General features: G+C 40.9%; 1 protein-coding gene and 1 long non-coding RNA gene across 10 annotated transcripts in view; one reads left to right on the top strand and one right to left on the bottom strand.

Annotated features, from left to right (window-relative positions):
- SUSD1 (sushi domain containing 1) overlaps window positions 1-20995 on the top strand; it is a 282806-nt gene that overhangs the window by 42422 nt on the left and 219389 nt on the right. For all 9 annotated transcript variants that reach the window (XR_007459116.1, XR_007459114.1, XM_049636099.1 and 6 more), the window contains 2 exons: window positions 467-646; window positions 15120-15299. Coding sequence is in view for 7 of the 9 variants with exons in the window: in XM_049636099.1 (XP_049492056.1) it covers window positions 467-646; window positions 15120-15299 (360 nt within the window). In the remaining 2 variants the exon portion in view is untranslated. The remainder of the gene's footprint in view (window positions 1-466; window positions 647-15119; window positions 15300-20995) is intronic.
- Window positions 1-20995, bottom strand: part of LOC125927059 (uncharacterized) — a 187645-nt gene that overhangs the window by 93067 nt on the left and 73583 nt on the right. The gene's annotated exons all lie outside the window — the stretch shown is intronic.

Raw genomic sequence — 20995 nt, 5'->3', positions numbered from 1 at the left:
TACATTTTTAAAAAAGCTACAATTTTTAGGGATTTTTAGCAGTAAATAGAAATTATGCTATTAAACATGATTTTAGGTAGTAAATATAGCTGATCTGGTAAGGACCAGCAGAAGAAAATTGACTCTGGAAATTCCAAAGCCATATATATCTTTAGGTATTTTGCAATTTAAATTTTTTTACTTTGTTGGGCTAGGCTTCTCTTTAGGGTGAATTAGTGAAGGCTGACTGCCAAATTCCATCAGCTTTATGCATGTATGGATGCTATTACCTATGGAAGGCCAGAAGGCTGAATAGAGACAATCATTGGAAACGTGCCCAGAAGTCAAATGGAAATTAACCAGTCTGTAAAATATGACTCAGGTGTGTGTGGAGGGAGGGGGATGATGGGGCAGAGGTGGAGGGAGATGATGGATTTTGAAAATTTATATTCACATAGTAATGAATTTGACATTAATTTATTTTCAGAAATAGACTGTGGCACCCCTCCTGAGGTCCCAGATGGCTATATCGTAGGAAATTATACTTCTAGGCTTGGCAGCCAGGTTCGTTATGCTTGCAAAGAAGGATTTTTCAGTGGCCTGGAAGATACAGTTTCAAGCTGCACAGCCTTGGGCACATGGGAGTCCCCAAAATTAAATTGCCAAGGTGAGTTTTCAAAAGGTTCAGGTTCCCAGATTGTATCATTTTGAGATTGTTTTCATATTTCTTTCTAAATTTCTCTTTAGGGTAGTGAATGAATTAAATAGATCCAGTAAATCCCTGTTGTTTGTAATAGGTTTACAGTTGATTCTCTTGGTATTTTCCGGAATAGTTATCTTATCATCTGCAAATAATGATAATTCCATCTTTTTTTTTGTTTTGTTTTTTAAATTTTATTAGAGAGAGACAGAGACAGTGTGAGTGGGGGAGGGTCAGAGAGAGGGAGAGAGGGAACCTCAAGCAGGCTCCACACTGTCAGTGCAGAGCCTGACATGGGGCTCAAACCCATGAAACCATTTGATCGTGACATGAGCTGAAACCAGGAGTTGGATGCTTAACCGACTGAGCCACCCAGGCACCTTTTACTTTTCTATGTTTATGAAAGTTCTGTTTCTCTTGATTGACCACAGGCTAGTATTTTCAGAACAAAAATTTAAATAGTAATGTTGACTTTGAATATTCATTTCTTATTCATGACTTTCATGGCTTTGGTTTTAGTTTTTTATGACCTTAGCTTTTTGATGTTATGGGTATCTACTTATATTCCTATGCACACTGATCCAGTGCTATGTGCCAAGTGCTCTTCTAAGCACTGTATATATGTTGATTCATTCAATCCTTACAGTAACCCTATGAGGATGTACCGTTATTATCCCATTTTACAGGTGAGAAAAGTGAGGCTTGGAAAAGTGAAGTTATCAGTTCAAGGTCAAGGTCATGCAGCTAGTGATAGAGCTGAACTTGAACCCAGGAATTCTGGTTCCAAAGGTTGTATTCTTAATCATGCTGGGGTACTGCTTCTGTTTTCATGATGTTGGTGGCTTTTGGTTTGTTTCTTCCTTTTGGCTTTCTCTCTTTTCATTTATTACAATTATGCTAGTTTTTGGCATAACATAATCTTAAGGAAGCACCTATCCCAACTTTACTAGGGCTTAAAAGAATCAGAAATGAGTTATTTTTTATCATGTCTTCTAGACAGGTGTTAAGGTGATCATGAATGTTTTTGCTTTAAACAAGTCATGTCTAACCTATAATTATATTATTAGATTTCCTGATAATATATTCTAGTATCTGGAATGGATTCTTCCGGGTCTTTGTTTTTTTATTCTTTTCATCTGGATTATAGTTGCTAAATTAAAAAAAGTATTTTTATTTTAGAGAGAAAGGGGGAGGGGCAGAGGGAGAGAGAGAGAATGAAAGAGAGAGACAGAGACAGAGAGACAGAGAATCCCAGGCAGGCTCCATGCTCTCAGTGCAGAGCTCGACATGGAGCTCAAACCCACAAACCATGAGATCATGACCTGAGCCGAAATCGAGAGTCTGACACTCAACCAACTGAGCCATCCAGGCGCTCCTGCTAAATTTCATTTAGAATTTTTCTGTTGATACTCAGAAGTGAGGTTGGCTTATTTTCTTTTTCTGTGCCATCTTTGTTGGGTTGGGTGTCAGTGTTATTCTTAATTTTAAAAAGAGAATTTGAGAGAATTTCTTTCTTTATTCTTTGGACTACTATAAATAGAATTTTTAAAGATTTGGAAAATTTCACTCGAAAATTACCTGGTTATGGCTTTTTTGGAGAGGTAGCCCTGGGGCTATTAAAAAATCCTATACTTATTGGTCTAAGTTTCTTAATTTATGTATTCCTAGAAAATCATTTATTTTATCCAGATTTTCAAGCTTATTTGTAGAGAGAAGTGTAAAGCAATCTTATTTATAATTTTCTGTAGTTACAGTTGTTTATAAGTGAAATATTGGAAACAACTGCAGATGTCTATCAATAGGAGATTGGTTAAATAAATCATGGCATATACATGAAATGGAATATTATGTAGCCAGTAAAAATTAAATTAGAAAATAATATTTATTAACATAGTTTAGTCTTAATAGTATATTACTGAGTTATCAACTATATGTGTAACATGATCTTAGTTTTGAAAGAGTTCATATGTACATATATGCTTACAAAAGCTTAGAAGGGTATACAGCAAAATATTAACAGCAGTAACTTCCACTGGAGGGGATCCTGGATGATTTTCATATTTGATATTCTTTATGGAAAGAATTTTGAACATATTAGGCAAAGTAACAAAGCTGTTTCCATTTTGGAAAAAAGAAAACTTTTCATTGACTTTACTGCATAGCTAGAAAATCTCAGTGAAGTGCTTGGCTAAGTTAATTCTTGTGCTGTTCTGATCTGCGATTCAGGCTCTACACATATTTTAATAGTTAATGATCATACTGGGGGTTAAGAAATTCTAAAAGTACGTTATAGTTCTAACATTATCTTTCAATGGATCAATTAAAATGCAGAATTTAGATTAAAATGTGCCATAATGCATATCAAAGAACTCTCTGAGGATTTATATAGGAAAACCCTAACAAAAGAGTTAGTGTGGCTTTGAGAACTACTAGTCGTCTGGATTACTGGACTGAGGATGGAGAAAGTTAATTTAGAGGAGAATACTTGTTACATTCCCCAAAGAACTGTTATTTAAAAGATCTTCACTCCGTTTTTACCTCCTCTAATAACTGCTCCGTCTGCCTGCTGACACCTTCTTCCTCCCCCGTGTCACCACATGGCCACCAGCTTCTCAAGGCTGTGCCTGCTTTTCTGAGCACACCCCTTCTTTATCCTTCATGTTCTCTGGGGCTCCAGATTCTGGGCTGTGTGCCAGCCAGCACTGTATTCTCAGCTCAGAGGAATTAGGAATTGCACTGAAAACACTAGCAAACTGTGAACTTGAACGGGTACTTGGGAAGGGAGCCGCTGTGTGTTACAGATGCAGCTTTGGTGTCCAATTTAACAGACTTCCCCATCAGAGAAGGTACAGTTGGTGGATCCCATTGGTTGCCAATTACTGTGTCCCTGGAGGTTCTGCTGCTGTGGCTGGGACCCCAAGGCCCAGACTCCCCTCTGAACAGCTCTCAGAGGTGGGACCTGGAAGCGAGGATGACAGCTTCTCATGCCAGGGCATCTGGGGCTCCTGAAACATCAGTCCCACATTTCCATCAGCTCTCTGGAAAAGACAGAATCAATCTCTAGTTTGTATTGCCTATTATTTTATTATTACTTGTTTAGCTTTCAAAAAAGATGCAAGTTGTACATGGCAGCTTAGAGAACTTAAACTTTTAAAATTCAACCAAGCCAGAAGCAAAGTGAGGGAATCACTTCAACTGTGTTATCATCAACAACAATCCAGAGTCCGGGTCTGATGCTAGATAAACTGTAGACCTTGTGACTAAGGAAATCTGGGGTCTGGGAGAAGAGAAAAGACAGGTATATCATGAACTATGATGCAAGGGTGAGCTCCTAAGTATTACGTGAAAAGATGGATAAACACTAAGGGTTCTGATGGGAGATAGGGTGGTTCCAGGAAAGAGATGACATTTGTGCTCTTCTCTTTGAGTAGTTTACTTGCTGTGTAAGAGTCCGGGGAGGAGTGGTTTGCAGTGTTGGTCGATGAGTTGGAGGGTTCTGGGGGTGGGGGGAGTCTATCTTCCAAGATAAAATCCAAACTCCTAACCATGGCCTCTGAAACCAACAGGGTTTGGCCTTTTTGACTTCTCTACAGGTTACATTTCCCATCATTCTCTTCCAACCAACATGTCAAGCTTTTATCAACGTCAGGGCCTTTACACCTGCATCTCCTGCTACTTAAAATACTTGCCAACCATCTTAAATTTTTTTTTACTGTGATAAAATACACATAATATAAAATTTACCATTTTCACCACTTATAAATATACAATTCATTGGCATTAAGTACATTCACAATGTTGTGTAACCATCACTGTTATCTGTTTCCAGAATGTCTTCATTATCCCAGACAGAAACTCTGTACCCATTAAACAATAACTCCTCATTCCTGTGTCCCTCCAGCCCCTGGTAACCTCTGTTGTACATTCTGTCTCTGTGAATTTGTATTCTAAGTACCGTATAGAAGAGGAATCATGCAATATTTGACTTTTAATGTCTGGCTTCATTCACTTAGCATAATGTCTTCAAGGTTCATCCATGTTGTAGCAGGTGTCAGAACTTCATTCTTGTCTAAGGCTGAGTGATATTCTATTCTGCATATATATTTGGTGATGGAGTCTCCCTGGTTTTTTACACAGCATGCTCCTTCTCATCTTTTAAGTTTCAGCTTCAGTGTCACCTCTGACATTACTGTCTTCCTTAGTGTCCAATATGTAAGTATCTTATTTATGATTATTTTTGTAGTTTATGTCACCCCTACTGGACTATAATCTGGGAGCTCTGCCACCACGGAGTCGTCCTAGGCATGATCTCTCCAGCACCTGGCACCCTGCCTAGCATGCCTAAGGCCTGTGGGAGCACCCTGAACTCCATTCACAAGGGGGTGCAGACCACGCCCGACAGTAGGGAGTTGGCTCCTGAACTGGTGTCCCAGCTGATCACGTGGCTGAGCCCTGCTGAGACCCTGACTTCCTGTTTTGTTTCAGCCCTCAAGCTTCATATCCTTTGCTGATTCCACATCTTCTTTGTCTTCTGTACCTTCACACTTCCTTCTCACTTGACATGACACCTCTGTGCTTTGATGAAGCAGGGCAAGGCCTTGGGGCTGATTCCTGATTTTCCCCATATCCATGCATATGGCCCTCAAAGAATGGGGGGCCCAGCACTTGTGGGCTGATTGCAGAGGCACGAGTTTCTCCTTTGAGTTAATGAGGATACGACATGGTTTCTAACGTCTACTAATAACAGAGCCTTTCTCTAAAGGTGGCCAGCACTTTTTTTTATTGTTTCTTTTGTTTTTTTAATATAATTTATTGTCAAATTGGTTTCCATACAACACCCAGTGCTCATCCCAACAGGTGCCCTCCTCAATGCCCATCACCCACTTTCCCCTCTTCCCCACCCCCATCAACCCTCAGTTTGTTCTCAATATTTAAGAGTCTCTTATGGTTTGCCTCCCTCCCTCTCTGTAACTTTTATTTTCCCCCCTTCTCCTCCGCCATGATCTTCTGTTAAGTTTCTTAGGCTGCACATATGAATGAAAACATATGATATTTGTCTTTCTCTGCCTGACTTATTTCACTTAGCATAATACCCTCCAGTTCCATCCACATTGCTGCAAATGGGGTGGCCAGCACTTTAAGATTGACAAGGTTTTCTGTAAACATTGTCTCATCTGATCTTTAGAAATTCCTTCTGAAGTGGTTAATAGGTTATTTCTCATTTCACATATATTCTATTTACAAGTAATGATGGGTATTATTTCCCATTAAGAACCAGAGGGAGGAAGTGACTTACCTTGTGTCACTAGCTTATGTATCAAGATGAGAACCCAAAGCACTTTCTAGAAGGCAAATTCCATGTAGAAAGAACCCTTGTGAATACTGGAGGTGGGAGGCAAGAAGGAAACCTGGAGGGCCCAGAAGCACACAATACGGTCCGGGATCCATCCAGAAGAATATTTATTGTTGCTGAGTCAACTCTTCCGCTTTTAAGATTTTTCTAAATAGAATCCAATCTCACCTCTGTAAAGTGGAGAGTGTTTGAAAAAGTTTTGACATAAGTTGGAACACAGATTAGGGCATTCAGGTGAGGAACCGCACACGAGTTTTGTTGCACCGCTGTCTCTGAATTTTTAGCAGGGGTCTGGAGACGATTCTGAGGCCACATCCAGACCTGGCAGGAAAGTGTGCCGTGAGTGACTCATGGCCTCTGCTGTGAGCAAGGGAGGGTATAGTGGCAGCACACTTTTCCTGTGGTTATCTTTTGTGTTCCAGGTAATCATTTGAAACAGATTTTCTGACACCCTCACTACATACTGACAATTTAAAACATTTAGGAAAACAGTATTGACTTCCTTGCTGCGTGCAACAAATCTCTTGTGTTATCCTTTTGCCAACTAAATGCCATTGAAATATGTCACTTGCAAATGGAGTCATTGCAGCGTGAATGATGACGCTCTTGTAAGACTGACACAGGCTGGTGAAGCACGAGCTTTAGAATCAGAGAGACTTGGGTGAGTTTTGGCTGAACCACTTGGGAGTTGTGTAACCAGCTCTAAACTTCTCTGAACTCCAGTTTCCTTCTTTAGTAGGGAATGAGATTGTTTTCATCCTGTGGACTTATTGTGAAGATTTAATGAGATAATGATATAAAGCACTTGGTGCTGTGCTTGATGTAAAGTACCTGCCAGGTAAGTGTTCACCATCAGAATAAGAGGTCATAAGCTAGTAGGGAGCAGCAGGTAGTGTTTCTAACTTAAAAATGTAATATCTTTGTGAAATTTCCTACCACATAGTGGGAAGATCTAAAATCCTCCAGCTTTCACGTTGCCTGATCTATTAGTTTTCAATTCAAATATTCTGTTTACAAGTAGAGCATTAAAAGGAAGAGGTTTTTTTTTTTAAATTTTTTTTAAACGTTTATTGATTTTTGAGACAGAGAGAGACAGAGCATGAACAGGGGTGGGTCAGAGAGAGAGAGGGAGACACAGAATATGAAACAGGCTCCAGGCTCTGAGCTGTCAGCACAGAGCCTGATGCGGGGCGCGAACCCATGAACTGGGAGATCATGACCTGAGCTGAAGTCAGACGCTTAACTGACTGAGCCACCCAGGCGCCCCGGAAGAGGTTTTAAAAAAAAAAAATTTTTTTTTAGTGTTTATTTACTTTTGAGAGAGAGACAGAGCGTGAGTGGGGAGGGGTAGAGAGAGAGGGAGACACAGAATCAGAAGCAGGCTCCAGGCTCTGAGCTGTCAGCACAGAGCCTGATGCGGGGCTCGAACTCACAAACCTGTGAGATCATGACCTGAGCCGAAGTCAGACGCTTAACCTACTGAGCCACCCAGGTGCCCCAGAATGAAGAGTTTTAATGTTATATTTTTGAAAAAAAGAAAGATTCACATGCTGCTCAAAGCATCTACAGCCATTATCCCATCTACAAATGGAAGATCCTTAGAAGAGATACGCTGATAAATTCTTTGTTTCTTCCCAGCACTCACACTTTCACCTCCTCCGAAGGAGGTTTCCATACCAGACGCTATTTCTTGACAATCAGTATTGTTATGTGAAATGGAAATTTTTTTTTCTTCCAAGTGAGACTTCTCTATGAATATGATCTGAAGGAAATGTATTGTTAGCCGAAGCTAACATTCACGGAAGACTTTAGAATACAAAATACATCAAAAAGTTATTTTTTTTCCCCTACTGCCTTGAGGGCAAGTGGACTTTTTGGTACTAATGAGCTCATTAGCTTAGTTACAGCAGTTAATAAGCTACTCTTGAGAATGTTCTTCATGGCATCCTATAACCCTCCCACTTTCCTTTGATGATGGCAATACCATTTTCTAAATGCAAGTTGCCACATACTGAGATGTTAGATTCCAACCCCCCACATTGATCATATATGAAATTTCGTACTCCAGTGATCCTGGAATGAGGCTCTAATTCCATGTGGGCAAATTAGGAGCATGCCATAAAGTGCATGAAACTTTGTCGCAAGGTTACATTTTTCAGCCCCATTCCTTAGGCCATATTTCATACATATATGCATCACAAAGATTAATGTTCATAATAATATTAATAGCTCACATGACTGCAGGGGTTATTTTAAAAATATGGGCTATAGGTACAGCCCATGAAGAGCTTACCATTAAGAGGTGGGGGAAGAACATTTTTACAAATGAAGAAAATAGAGGGCTAAGTGCTGAATTATCTGATACAGGACATGAGTATAGTGTAGACTCTGATGTTAACCTGACCATCTGGACCCTTACAACCTGCCATGTCACACAAATTTCTAGGCGATATGTAATTCTGCTTTGACTCTAAGGCACAACAGAGACATTTCTGTTATTGTGTAAATGAAACTAATTTTAATATGATTTTCTTCAGTTTTCATATTTGTTGCTGCTTCTCTGCCAGAGCTCTCCATCTACAAATTTATTTCTCTGGGAAGACTTTTTTAGAGTCAATATCAGTATGTGGAATAGGTCTATCATTCCTTCCCCTGGCAGTTGGCAAAACGTCTGCTCAATTTATGGACATTATTGGTCATTTTTTTTTTTTTTTTTTCATTCTCAGCTTGGGTATTTATTGGTCTCTAACTCAGTCTTAGATGACGCCTTAGATTATTATGTTATTTCTGAAATCAATCACATTATTGTGCTGATGTTCATAATAGGAAGCAGCCAATGGGGATGAAATTTGTGATGCAGTCAGCTGTTGACTAGATGCCATAAATCTCCTATACCTTTCATCAAACAGATTTCCTTCTGGAATATTTTCTTGGGTTGAATATTAAAGCTAGTAATGTGGGTAAACATTTTTACCTTCAAGATATGAAATAGAGTGTGAATGTGGTCCTTGAAATTGGCACAGCACATCTTCCCCCTGGGGAGACCAGTTTTGCAGTTGATTATTTGCATAAAATCACAAGATATAGGAGGACAGTAGGGAAGAATTCCCAGCCATGTTCATAATTAGTTGACTGTATTGCTGATACATATCCAAACGTTGTTCCTTCATAATATAATTAGCCAGAGAAACGTGTGCTTAAATGAACACCCCTAATGCATATCTAATGCAAATTTGTGCTCTTTATTTTTCTTTCCTTTGGATATAAACTGGTTTTTTTTTTAAACTTTTTAAAAAATGTTTATTTTTGAGAGAGAGAGACAGAGAGACAGAGAGACAGAGCGTGAGTGAGGGAGGGGCAGAGAGAGAGGGAGACACAGAATATGAAGCAGGCTTCAGTCTCTGAGCTGTCAGCACAGAGCCTGACACGGGGCTCAAACTCACAAACTGTGAGATCATGACCTGAGCCAAAGTTGGATGCTCAACCGACTGAGCCACCCAGGTGCCCCTAAAGTGTTTTTAAATGGCTTATTTCCTTGTGATAGTGAAAGCTTTGGGCATTTCATGTAGAACCATATTTTTATTTACTTTATTATTACTTTTTAAAGTTTATTTATGTTAGAGAGAGAGAGAGAGAGAGAGAGAGAGAGAGAGAGAGAAAGTGTGCATGCACGTGAGCAGGAAAGGGGCAGGGAAAGAGGGAGAGTGAGAATCCCAAACAGGCTCTGTGCTTGCATCCTGACGCGGGGCTCGAACTCACAAACTGTGAGATCATGACCTGAGCCGAAATCAAGACTCGGGCACTTAACTAACTGAGCCACCAAGGTGCCCCAGAGTCATATTTTTATTACCACCTATTGTAACGTCTGTTGGGTTGATTTTGGGGGTATTTTTTAATAGCAGCCACCTGCTTTCTTGTGTACCATTTGTTCTGAGCAGAAGTGGCAGTAGCTGCCATGTCTCTCAAGCGTGGTGGGGATATCTGTGACAGGCCAGACCCCATCAGTACTAAGAAGGCTTCAGGGTATGACACTGATGCAGAGGTAAGTCTATTTCCAGCAGCTGTCTTGCTCTGGAAAAGCTCGTGGAGGCAAGATTTGGCAGAGGGAGTTGTTACACAACACTTCCATACTCATTTGAATGCTCCTTCATGCAGCCTTTTCTCCTGAGGATTTAGCTAACCTCTAAGGTCAGTCCCAATCAGGGCTTCGAGTGGACCCCTTCATTGTGAGCCTTTCTAGATTTATTTATTTTTATTTTTTATTTTGAAAAGTTTGTTTATTTATTTTGAGAGAGAGAGAGAGTGCATGCCCGAGCACATGCGAGTAGGGGAGGGGCAGAGAGAGAGGGAATCCCAAGCAGACTTCGCACCCTCAGCACAGAGCCCGACGTGGGGCTCGAACCCATGAACAGTGAGATTGTGACCTGAGCTGAAGCCAAGAGTTGGATGCTTAACTGACTGAGCCACCCAGGTGCCCTGAGGCTTTCCAGATTTAATGGACCAGGACTTTGGGACCATACATCCCATGGCTTGAATGCTGGCTCTATCTTTTACTATTGGTGTGACTTTTGAATGTGACTTAAGCTCTTAGGAGCTCTTAGTGGCTCTTAAGCTCCATATTCATATCTATAAACTACATGAGAAAAAACCATCTACCTTGCAAGGTTTTCTGTGAGAAATCAGTCAGATAGTATATATCTAATAGACTGATGTTGAGTAGGATTTCAGTGAATGCTGTCATGATTAAAATTATTGAGGTTTGGGGCACCTGGGTGGTTGAGGCGGTTGAGCGTCCGACTTCGGCTCAGGCCATGATCTTCCAGTTTGCGAGTTTGAGCCCCGCATCGGGCTCTGTGCTGACAGCTCAGAGCCTGGAGCCTGCTTTGGATTCTGTGTCTTCCTCTCTCTGCCCCTTCCCTGCTCATGCTCTGTCTCTCAAAAATGAATAAACGTTAAAAAATTGTTTTTTAATAAAAATAAAATTATTGAGGTTTGAACAGAATTCCCTGGTACAAAACTGATACTAGTTTTTGTGAGTCTTTTACTCTCTTTTCATCTACTTGGTGTTTGGTAGGTGTGAGTTACCTCTGTTGGGTAACAAACACAGAGGTAATGCATACCTGTCTTGTTATTTATACTTATAACGTACTGAGGTTTCCTTCCTCAGGGGCTTTGGTCATATCAAAGTAACATTTGTTGCATCTCAAACAATGATAAAGTAGTAGTGTGCTATCAATGAACAGTTCTTTAAGTATTTACTATGTAAAACATATAATTTTTTAAAAGAAATTTATGATTGTTTTATTTATCTTATTTATTTATTTATTAATTTTTTTTTTTTTTAGTGTTTATTTTTTAAATTTTTTTTTTTTTTTAACGTTTATTTATTTTTGAGACAGAGAGAGACAGAGCATGAACAGGGGAGGGGCAGAGAGAGAGGGAGACACGGAATCTGAAACAGGCTCTGTGCTGACAGCTCAGAGCCCGACGCGGGGCTCGAACTCACGGACCGCGAGATCGTGACCTGGCTGAAGTCGGACGCTCAACCGACTGCGCCACCCAGGCGCCCCTTTTAGTGTTTATTTTTGAGACAGAGTGTGAGTGGGAGAGGGCAGAGAGAGAGACACACAGAATCTGAAGCAGGCTCCAGACTCTGGGCTGTCAGCACAGAGCCCGATGAGGGGCTCAAATCCACAAGGTGTGAGATCATGATCTGAGCCAAAGTTGGATGCTTAACCAACTGAGCCAACAAGGAGTCCCTAAAACATACTATTTTAAGTTGGCATTGTGGGGGTGCAAGAGATTGTAAAATAAAGATTCTGTCCTTTAAGAACTGGCCATATTTTGGGAAGACATAATATATTCATAGAAAGATGTTAAACCCTCAAGCATGTGATGATAAACGGTAGCTGTTCATACTAGTATTCCATTTAGGTTCTCAGCTGAGGGTGTGCATAAAAACCAAACTTGGAACCTTGTAGAAATGTGGTTGCCAAGAACCCAACTCAGTACTACTGATTCGGAAGAATTATCTCTGGGGAAGGGGAGAGGTTGTGAGGCTCCAGATGGGTGTTTTTCCAAAGCCCCATAGGCAAGTCAGATGTACACCTTCTGTTTAGAACTATGTGTTTAATCCAAGCCATGCTAGAATCCTCTCTAAATATCTCTTGCCAAGAGACTCTCCAACTTGAGTAGCTGTGGAATGGGAAGGCATAGAGTCACAAGCCCAGGTTGTCTACCACTAGGCACCTTCCTGAGTTGCTGAACCTTAGTTCTTAGAGACCGAGCTATTGATGTCTCATCAACTCCCAAATTAATATTTTTGGTATTAATTTTTTTATTTAAAAAATTTTAAAGTTTATTTATTTTGAGAGAGAACGAGAGAGAAAGAGAGAGAGAGAATGAGCAGAGAGCATGAGCAGGGGAGGGGCCAAGAGAGAGGGGGAGGGAGAAAATTCCAAGCAGGCTCTGCGCTGTCAAACTCACAAACTGCAGAGATCATGACCTGAGCTGAAACTAAGAGTCAGACACTCAACTGATCGAGCCACCCAGGCTCCCCATGTTTTTGGTATTAATTAAAAAACATCTTGTATTCCCAACAAAAGCCACCATGTCTTCCATTATTCTTAGTTGTGTCCAAGGATGGAAGGCAGTTTAGTTATCTTCTGTATTCTTATACCTTTAGAATCTGTGCTTCTCCCTTAATCCAATTATCTATCACTGGATTCCTTCCCACTGTCTCCAATGTGCTGTTTAGAATTCCAGTTTCAAGGTCCATAAACCTGCATAACCTACACCCTCAATCTCTTCACTGCTGTTCCCTCTATTTCCTGCTATAACTGAACCCTGGTTTTAACTGGAAGATATTTTAGATGTCAACAATGACTGGGCAGCTTTATGAAACATTAACCACCTGTTCGGTTGGCTGCTCATGTACACACAAATATACTTGTGTCTTGGAGTGTTTTGGGCTGGTTGATATGTCTAAAGGTTTGATGCTTTGAAGGGAAAAACATGATGAGGGCCAAGAAGCCTTGTGTCTGGTAAACATGTATGAAAAGGGAATTAATCTCTGTGGGCAAATATGGGACTTGTGAGGTAGGCAGGGTTGGAGGATTTATGAAATGACCATCTGGTTCTGGTCCCATAACTGCTCATGATTTGAATCTGCACTGACCAGAGACTAACTCCTTTTTAAAAATCTCGGAATCAAGTGACTGGTCAGGTGGGTTGAGCTGTTGTATTAAAGTTCTTACGATAACTTCAATGACAACAGATGAAAGCCTGTTCTGGGAGGCCTCCCTCAGGGAAATAACTCTGGGGTTCTGCAACAGTCCAAGCATCCATAATGGGATGGAGGCAAGTGCAATTCCATGAAATCTACCTGTTCTGTATCAGAAGCTTGTTTAAGAGAAGCCACCTACTTCTAAGGCCAAGAATGGTCTTTGGGGAGTTGGGAACAGATCATACCATTTTCCTCTATCTTGAGTGCTTTATCTCAATAAATGCCCTTATATTTTAAAAGCCTGGATGTCAAGAGTGCTTACTTTTCTTGGCTTTCTACAGATTGGGGAGAAAACTAAAAAGCAGGATGAATAACAAAAGTTGTATATATTTTTTCCTCTGTATTTAGGTATGACTGGGATTGTTGGTTGCATTTGAGATTATTATGACCTCCTTATTTTATATTTATTATGCTTTCTTTAATAAAGTGATATCTGTGAACTCCCCATAACTGCATGAGAAATTTAGCATGTTCATTTCTTCCCTTTGCCTCATTGCTCAGAGTTTTTGAAATAATTTGGAACTTTACTTTCAAATTATTTTTTTTTTACCTTGTTCAACTTTATTTATTTAAAAAATTTTTTAGTGTTTATTCATTTTTGAGAGAGAGAGAGTGCGAGCCAGGGAGGGGCAGAGAAAGACTTTGTTTTACATGAGGTAGAGTTTGGCTGGGTCTAAAATGGTAACATCAAAATCCATTTACTTCAGATAGTTTCTGTAAATATTCTAGTGTCTTCTAGTAGTTAAGAGTTGCAGAGAAGAAATTTCATATCAATTTTGTAATGTCAGGCCTGCCTCCCTCTTTGCAGCTGATTTTTTTTCTTTGAAAGATACTTATAAATTGAATGTTTAGACTATACTTTCCTTATTAATTTGCTTTACAAAGTTCAAATATTTTGTTTATATTTCATTTAATATTCAATTGGCAAGAAAACTACATCTATTATCTATTATCATCTATTTTGGAGTTTGTGATCTGATGATACATGGTAGAAGGTACGTGAAAATGTTAATATTTAATAGAACCCTGGGATGGATTATTTCACTGAACAAGGAATTCTTCATAATGTAAATGGTCTTATAATTGGAACATTTTTTTTTTTAATTTTTAATGCTTTATTTTAGAGAGAGAGAACGAGAGGGGGAAGGGCAACGAGAGGGGGAAGGGCAGAGAGAGGGGGAGACACAGAATCCGAAGCAGGCTCCAGGCTTCGAGCTGTGAGCTCAGAGCCTAATGCGGGACTTGAACTCTTGAACTGCGAGATCATGACCTGAGCTGAAGTTGGACGCTTAACCGACTGAGCCACCCAGGCATCCCTAATTGGAACATTTTCTATGTATACATGTTTGTAAATTTCATTAAAGTCAGGTATATCTATTTTCTCTACTTCTGAACAATCTTATTTTGTATGTCTGCAACTGGATTATTTGATGGGGTTCATGTTTTCTCTTTTCCCAGATGAATGGACTCTATCATTACTAAATGTATCTTTTTAAAAAAAATTGTTTTTAATGTTTGTTTATTTATTTATTGAGAGAGAGAGGGAGAGAAACAGAGTGAAAGCTGGGGAAGAGCAGAGAGAGAGGGAGACACAGAATCCGAAGCAGGCTCCAGGCTGAGCTGTCAGCGCAGAGCCCGACATGGGGCCCTAACCCATGAACCGAGAGATCATGACCTGAGCCAAAGTCGGACGCTCAACTGACTGAGCCACCCAGCCGCCCCTACATGTTTATTTCTAAAATATGAATTATAAGGATAGAAGTTGGGGGTCATAACTAGTGCTGTGCTTCTTCCCATTGCAGAGATCAACTGTGGCCATCCTCCGGAAGTGCAGCATGCAGTCCTGGTGGGGAATCACAGCTCCGGGCTGGGCAGTGTGGCTCATTACGTCTGTCAAGAGGGCTTTGAAAGCCCTGGAGGAAAGATCATTTCCATTTGCACAGAGAAAGGCACTTGGAGAGAAAGTCCTTTGACATGCACAGGTATAGACTCCGTTCTGTGGGGCTTGTTTCCTGGCAGCAAATGGCCAGCAGGAGCGTGGGACCTGGAGCCATTCCATTGCTCCCTCTGTGTACTGCTTGGCTGTGCCATTTACTTGAGAGGGCACCTGGCTTTAGGTTTGTCAGCTAAATCCTGAAGATTTAGGGGGTAGATTGGGAAAATAGGTTGGATAGAAAATTTTGTGCATCCATCTTTTGAAACTCACCTTAAATCACAGTGAGTCCTATCTCCTCTGCTTGGCCGGCTGAGAAATTTTTCTCATGGACCGTTTTCTCAGGGGGGCCTACTTAAGAGTCCTGTGTAGCGCACGTTGATACCTTTTCAGAGAAAAGGTGGTGTAATAGATAAAGAGGTTTTTAATGTTTATTTTTAATTAAAAAAAATTTTTTTTTATTTTGAGAGAGAGAGTTAGCAGAGGAGGGACAGAGAAGGAGAGAGAGAATCCCAAGCAGGCTCTGTGCTGTCAGCACAGCGCCCAAAGTGGGACTCGAGCTCATGAACCATGAGATCATGACCTGAGCCGAAATCAAGAGTTGGACACTTAACTGACTGAGCCATCCAGGTGCCCCTATTTTTAAATTTTCAGTTGTGGTAAAACACACACACAACATAAAATTTAGCACCTTAATCATTTTTTAAGGGTTAAGTGTATTCACGTTGCTGTGCCACCAATCTCCAGACCCTTTTCATCTTGCAAACCTGAACCTCTGTACCCATTAAACAATACCTCCCCTCCACTTCCTCCTCCCCATAGCACCAGCATTTTACTTTCTGTTTCTGTGGATTTGACTAATTTAGATACCTCATGGAAGCAGACTCATGTAGTATTTGCCCTGCTGTGCCTGGCTTACTTCACTTAGCATAATGTTCTGCAGGTTCATCCATGTTGTTGCAAGTGATGGGATTTCCTTCTTTTTAAAGGCTAAGTAATATTCCATTGCGTGTGTTTACATTTTGTCTATCTGTTCATCCATTGGTGGGCACTTGTGTTGCTGCCACCTTTTGGCTATTTGAGCGTGGATATACAGATATCTCTTTGAGACATCTAAGAGTTATTTAGAGGAAGTGAGGCAAGCTGTCTCATGCAGTGCTGAATTAAACATTTGGGGAAATGTTCCTGGCCCTGAGCCACTTCCGGCGTCACTTTTGGAGAGAGCTGGGCATAGCTTCTGGACCCTCAGCTGTTTGCTTCACTGCTCACCCTGCTCTGCCTCTGCCATCCAGAGTTCAGTGGGGATACAGGGATTAGTCACTACTTGAAAAACCAGTGGGTCTGCATGGGGCATAGTAAGCTATTAATTAGCTGATGCTTGTAGAGCACTTTGAAGAACAAACATGTTATGTAACTGCTAATTATAATTACCGTCCTCAGCCTGCCACCTTTCACGGAGTCTGTGGCTCCAGCTGCAGCTGTTTCCTTGGGTTTATGCAAGCTTTGATTTAAGGAGAGAAAAGGCATTTTCCCTGAGAGCTGTGATCTTTCTGTGAGGAGGCCTCTATGCCCTCAATCAAGGTTGGCAGCTAAATTCAATTTCCGCAGATAAAGGGGGTGATTTGCATGCTGATGAATTCACGGTGCAGTGCACACGATCTGGGTGGGTAGGTAGGAGAGGCTTCTGGAAATGTAGTGATTGCCATGGCTCTTGCCCAGCCGAACTCCCTTCTTCCTTCTTTTCCCTGTTTTCACCGATTTCTTCACACCTCTTCTGTACCAGCTCCCTGTGTGTATTTTGTGTTTACCTTCTTCAGTGTCCATTTCTGGGTCTTCCTCCTGTCTTCTGCTTTCCTGCCTAACCTCCGAATGCCTTCTCCCTCTGCTCTCTGTTTTCGTTCTGTTTATCCCTCTTTTTATGTTTGAATGTTTTGTTCCAAGTTGGGTGGAATAATTTATCTTCACTTTACCTGGGTTGTTTTTAGTTAAAAATATTTTTGGAGGCCCTGTTTCTTTGGATTAGCAGCATGGATCTGTATATGTTTTTAATGGAGTGTGGACTCCGGCAAGGTGGTGGGACTTTTTTTTTTTTTTTTTTTCCTTTAAGGCCAGTTTGGACTGGCAACTCCAGACAGCTGAGAATTAGGCAACCATTTTAGTGTCTGGAAAAACCCCAGGTGGAAGCTTGATGTTTAGTGGGTTGGTTTACCTCAAGATCAAAGAGGCTGATTCATTCTTGATAAGACTGTGCCTGGCTTTCATTCTGTTCAGGTCATTTGGCTTTTCATGTTTAGAATCTGAGTTAATAATTATAAAGTGGATGCTCACTCACGCCGTGCTCTCAGAAGGGTAATATCTCTATTGAAACACAGACTGTTTATCTGCTGGGATCTGTTCTGAGCCCCCTAACCTGACTCAGGTCCTGACTCCTCTAGGCCTCTTGTGAGTGTCTGCCCCTCTGTTTTGTTGTTGATCTTCCTTTTCAGCCTAGTGAGTGCTCACATGAAGCTCTAATGCAATTATGGAAAAGAAAGATGGAAAAGAAAGGTCAGCTGGAATAAATGGACACATTTATATAAAAGCCACATGGCTTGGATTTGTTTGAATATGTGTATGAAGTTTGGCTGTCAAGCATTATAGCTGCTGTTGATTGTGTACTGACTTAGATGCCCAGGGTTCTGCTAAGGGTCTTAATGCTTGGTTTCATTTTGTCCTCAAGAAAACCCTATAAAGTAAGTATGTTACATTTCATTTCGTAGATGAGTACTCCGAGACTCATAAAAGTTCAGCAACTTTCAGAGGGTCATTCAGTAACTAGTAAATGGCAGAGACAGGATTTGAACTTAGGTCTGGAAGCCTGGAACGCCCACAGTCTCTCTCCTACCAGTGTTTCCCAAGCTTGAATTATTTGAATGCCCCCCCCCCCCCCCCGCCGATAATGTTTGCCATAGCAAAAGTATTATTTATTTAATAAATTTCTTTAAAAAAACACAAAATTTAAAATTATAATTTAAATTTATTTTTTTATAGTTTTTTTTTTAAATGTTTATTTATTTTTGAGAGAGAGAGAGAGAGAGAGCGCAAGCGAGGCAGGGACAGAGAAAGAGGGAGACATAGAATCTGAAGCAGGCTCCAGGCTCTGAGCTGTCAGCACAGAGCCTGGTGCCGGGCTCGAACTCACAGACTGCGAGATCATGACCTGAGCCGAAGTCAGATGTTTAACCGACTGAGCCACCTAGGTGCCCCAGTATAATTCAAATTTATTGATCAAAGAAACTTTGTAGTATGTGTGATATTATGAGTTGGATGACTATGTGTATTTTTTCTAATATACAAAGAAGTCGATGCAAGCAAACATATAAATTTATTCACGTGCCACAAGAAAATCATCCTGAGGTGTACAATGCTTTTTAGGAAAGCACTACCCTAAGCCATGCTATTTCTACCTATTTTATGTGACTTGAAAAAAGGAAAAGAAATATCGAAGAACTCTTACAGCCAAGCATGTACTTATTTAAAGTAGTCACTTTGATTTCAGTGATGCTGCCATTATCGAAATGTGTCGGGTAATTTCTGCCTTTGGAGGTAGTTTATGAGTCATATTAGAAGATCAGTCATTTACCTTTTGAAATCAGATACTGATTTTGACTAGAAGTGACACTGAGCTTGACCATCTGCTTGGGTCACCTCAATTTATTCTCTGTGAGCTTTTACTGTTTCTAAAAATAGAGAAAAAGGATATAAAATTGGAAACCAAGAGAGTATGCTGGATTAGTCCCTGTCCACACTGAGATTTCTGAAGGAATAGTCTATGCCCACTTTCTCTGTCCGCACCCACATTGCTTCTCCACTCAGCCTCCTGAAGGAGAATCAGGCATCCAACACCCTCACTCCACGCTGGCTCTCTCGCCAAGGTCCACTAGTGACCATGTGCCAAATTCATGTTCTAGTTTCAGTCCTCATTCCTCTTAACCTTTCCACAACATTTAGCATTGTTGATCAGATATCCATATCCATCCACTCAATCAACCAAATAATAAATATTAAAAAAAAATACAAGATAGTCTGTTAGGTTCTGGGAATAGAGAGATTAACCCAGTCTTTGTCATCATGGAGCTCACATTCAGGAGAGATTCAGGAGACATTAAGGAGACATTAAGTAACCAGACAAAATTATTTAGTTACAAATGTGGTAAGTACTGCAGAGAAATACTTGATGCTAGTAGAATACTCATATATATATGTGTGTGTGTGTGTGTGTGTGTATGTATATATACGTACACACACACACATTTACATACATATATATATACACACACATTTACATACATACACACACACACACACACACATACACACATACATACATACACACATGCATGCACCACATAAAGAATCCAAAGCAAACCAAAGGTACTTTATTACCTACTGAAGCTTTGGTTCCCCAAATCTAGTGAATAGTTCAACTGGATGGTGTGGGGCCCTCCTTTTTTTTTTTTTTTTTTTTTTTTAAGCCAGAGAGGCCTAAGTGTCCTATAACTGGACAAGGCAAAGGCCTGCTCTGCCCGAAGTCAAACCTCGGATCTCATCATGACGCTGTGGGCACTCTGTCAGGGGACAAAGAGCCATGTGAGAGAAGAAAGAGATGGAGGTTTTCCCTGGTGCCGTGATGATCTGCTCCAGGTCCTTCTTGGGCTGGAGGTGAGGAGGTTGTGGGGAACTGGTGGCCAGGAAGGGAGATAACTTTCGAGGAAGTGGACACTCCTTCAGATCTTCCTTCCCTGACTTCCAGGCACCCACCAGCCAGCTTCCTCCTCCCTCTCTTCTGCTCTTTCTCCTGTAGGTTCCCGTTGGGTTCCATGTTTCCCAGCATTCTGCCTTTGGGCTCATCTCCGTGTCCTCCCTGGACGTTCCACCTGCACCCACAGCTTCAGTGACCATCCACACATGGCTGACTCTCAGGATTATTTCTCCCCTGGATATTCTGCAGATAACTCCTATCTGGCATGTTCTGAACACACTCGTTAGTCTTTTCCTCACAAACCCAGGGTAGCCCTCCCTGTGTTTCTCAGGAGAACAATAAAAGGCAATCCATTCAGACTGTCAAGCTCAAAAACTGGCAGTCAGCCTCAACTCCTGACTGTCCTTATCGCTCACCTCCTGTTGTGTCTCCCTCAGAAGTGTCTCATGGCTTTAAACACAAGGCCCTGAGACCATTCCTCCCCTTCTTTGCTGAATAACCTCTGCAGTGCCTTGGCTTTTGGCTTTGGAGTTGGACAGGCCTACTTTTGAATCCTGACTTGACAGCTTACAACCCATATGACCTCTGGCAGGTTACTTAACTTCTCTAAGCCTCATGTCTATAAAATGGACACAATAATGTCAAGCTAATGGGCTTATTTTAAATTCTTAATATATTAAAAAAATTTTTTTTTAATATTTATTTTTTTGAGAGAGAGACTGAGCATGAGCAGGGGAGGTTAGAGAGAGAGGGAGACACAGAATCCGAAGCAGGCTCCAGGCTCTGAGGTGTCAGCACAGAGCCTGATATGGGGCTCGAACCCATGAGAGGTGAGATCATGACCTGAGCTGAAGTCGGATGCTTAACCAGCTGAGCCACCCAGGTGCCCCTAATTCTTAATATATTTTTTCTAGTTTTATTGAGAAATAATTGACCTACATCACTGCATAATTTTAAGACGTACACCATGGTGGTTTGACTCACGTATATGGTGAAATGGGGTT

Source organism: Panthera uncia, chromosome D4 (genome assembly GCF_023721935.1).
Source record: "Panthera uncia isolate 11264 chromosome D4, Puncia_PCG_1.0, whole genome shotgun sequence".
NCBI lineage: Eukaryota > Metazoa > Chordata > Mammalia > Carnivora > Felidae > Panthera > Panthera uncia.
The sequence above is the reverse complement of the archived record's forward strand: the minus strand, read 5'-3'. Positions and strand labels throughout refer to the sequence as shown.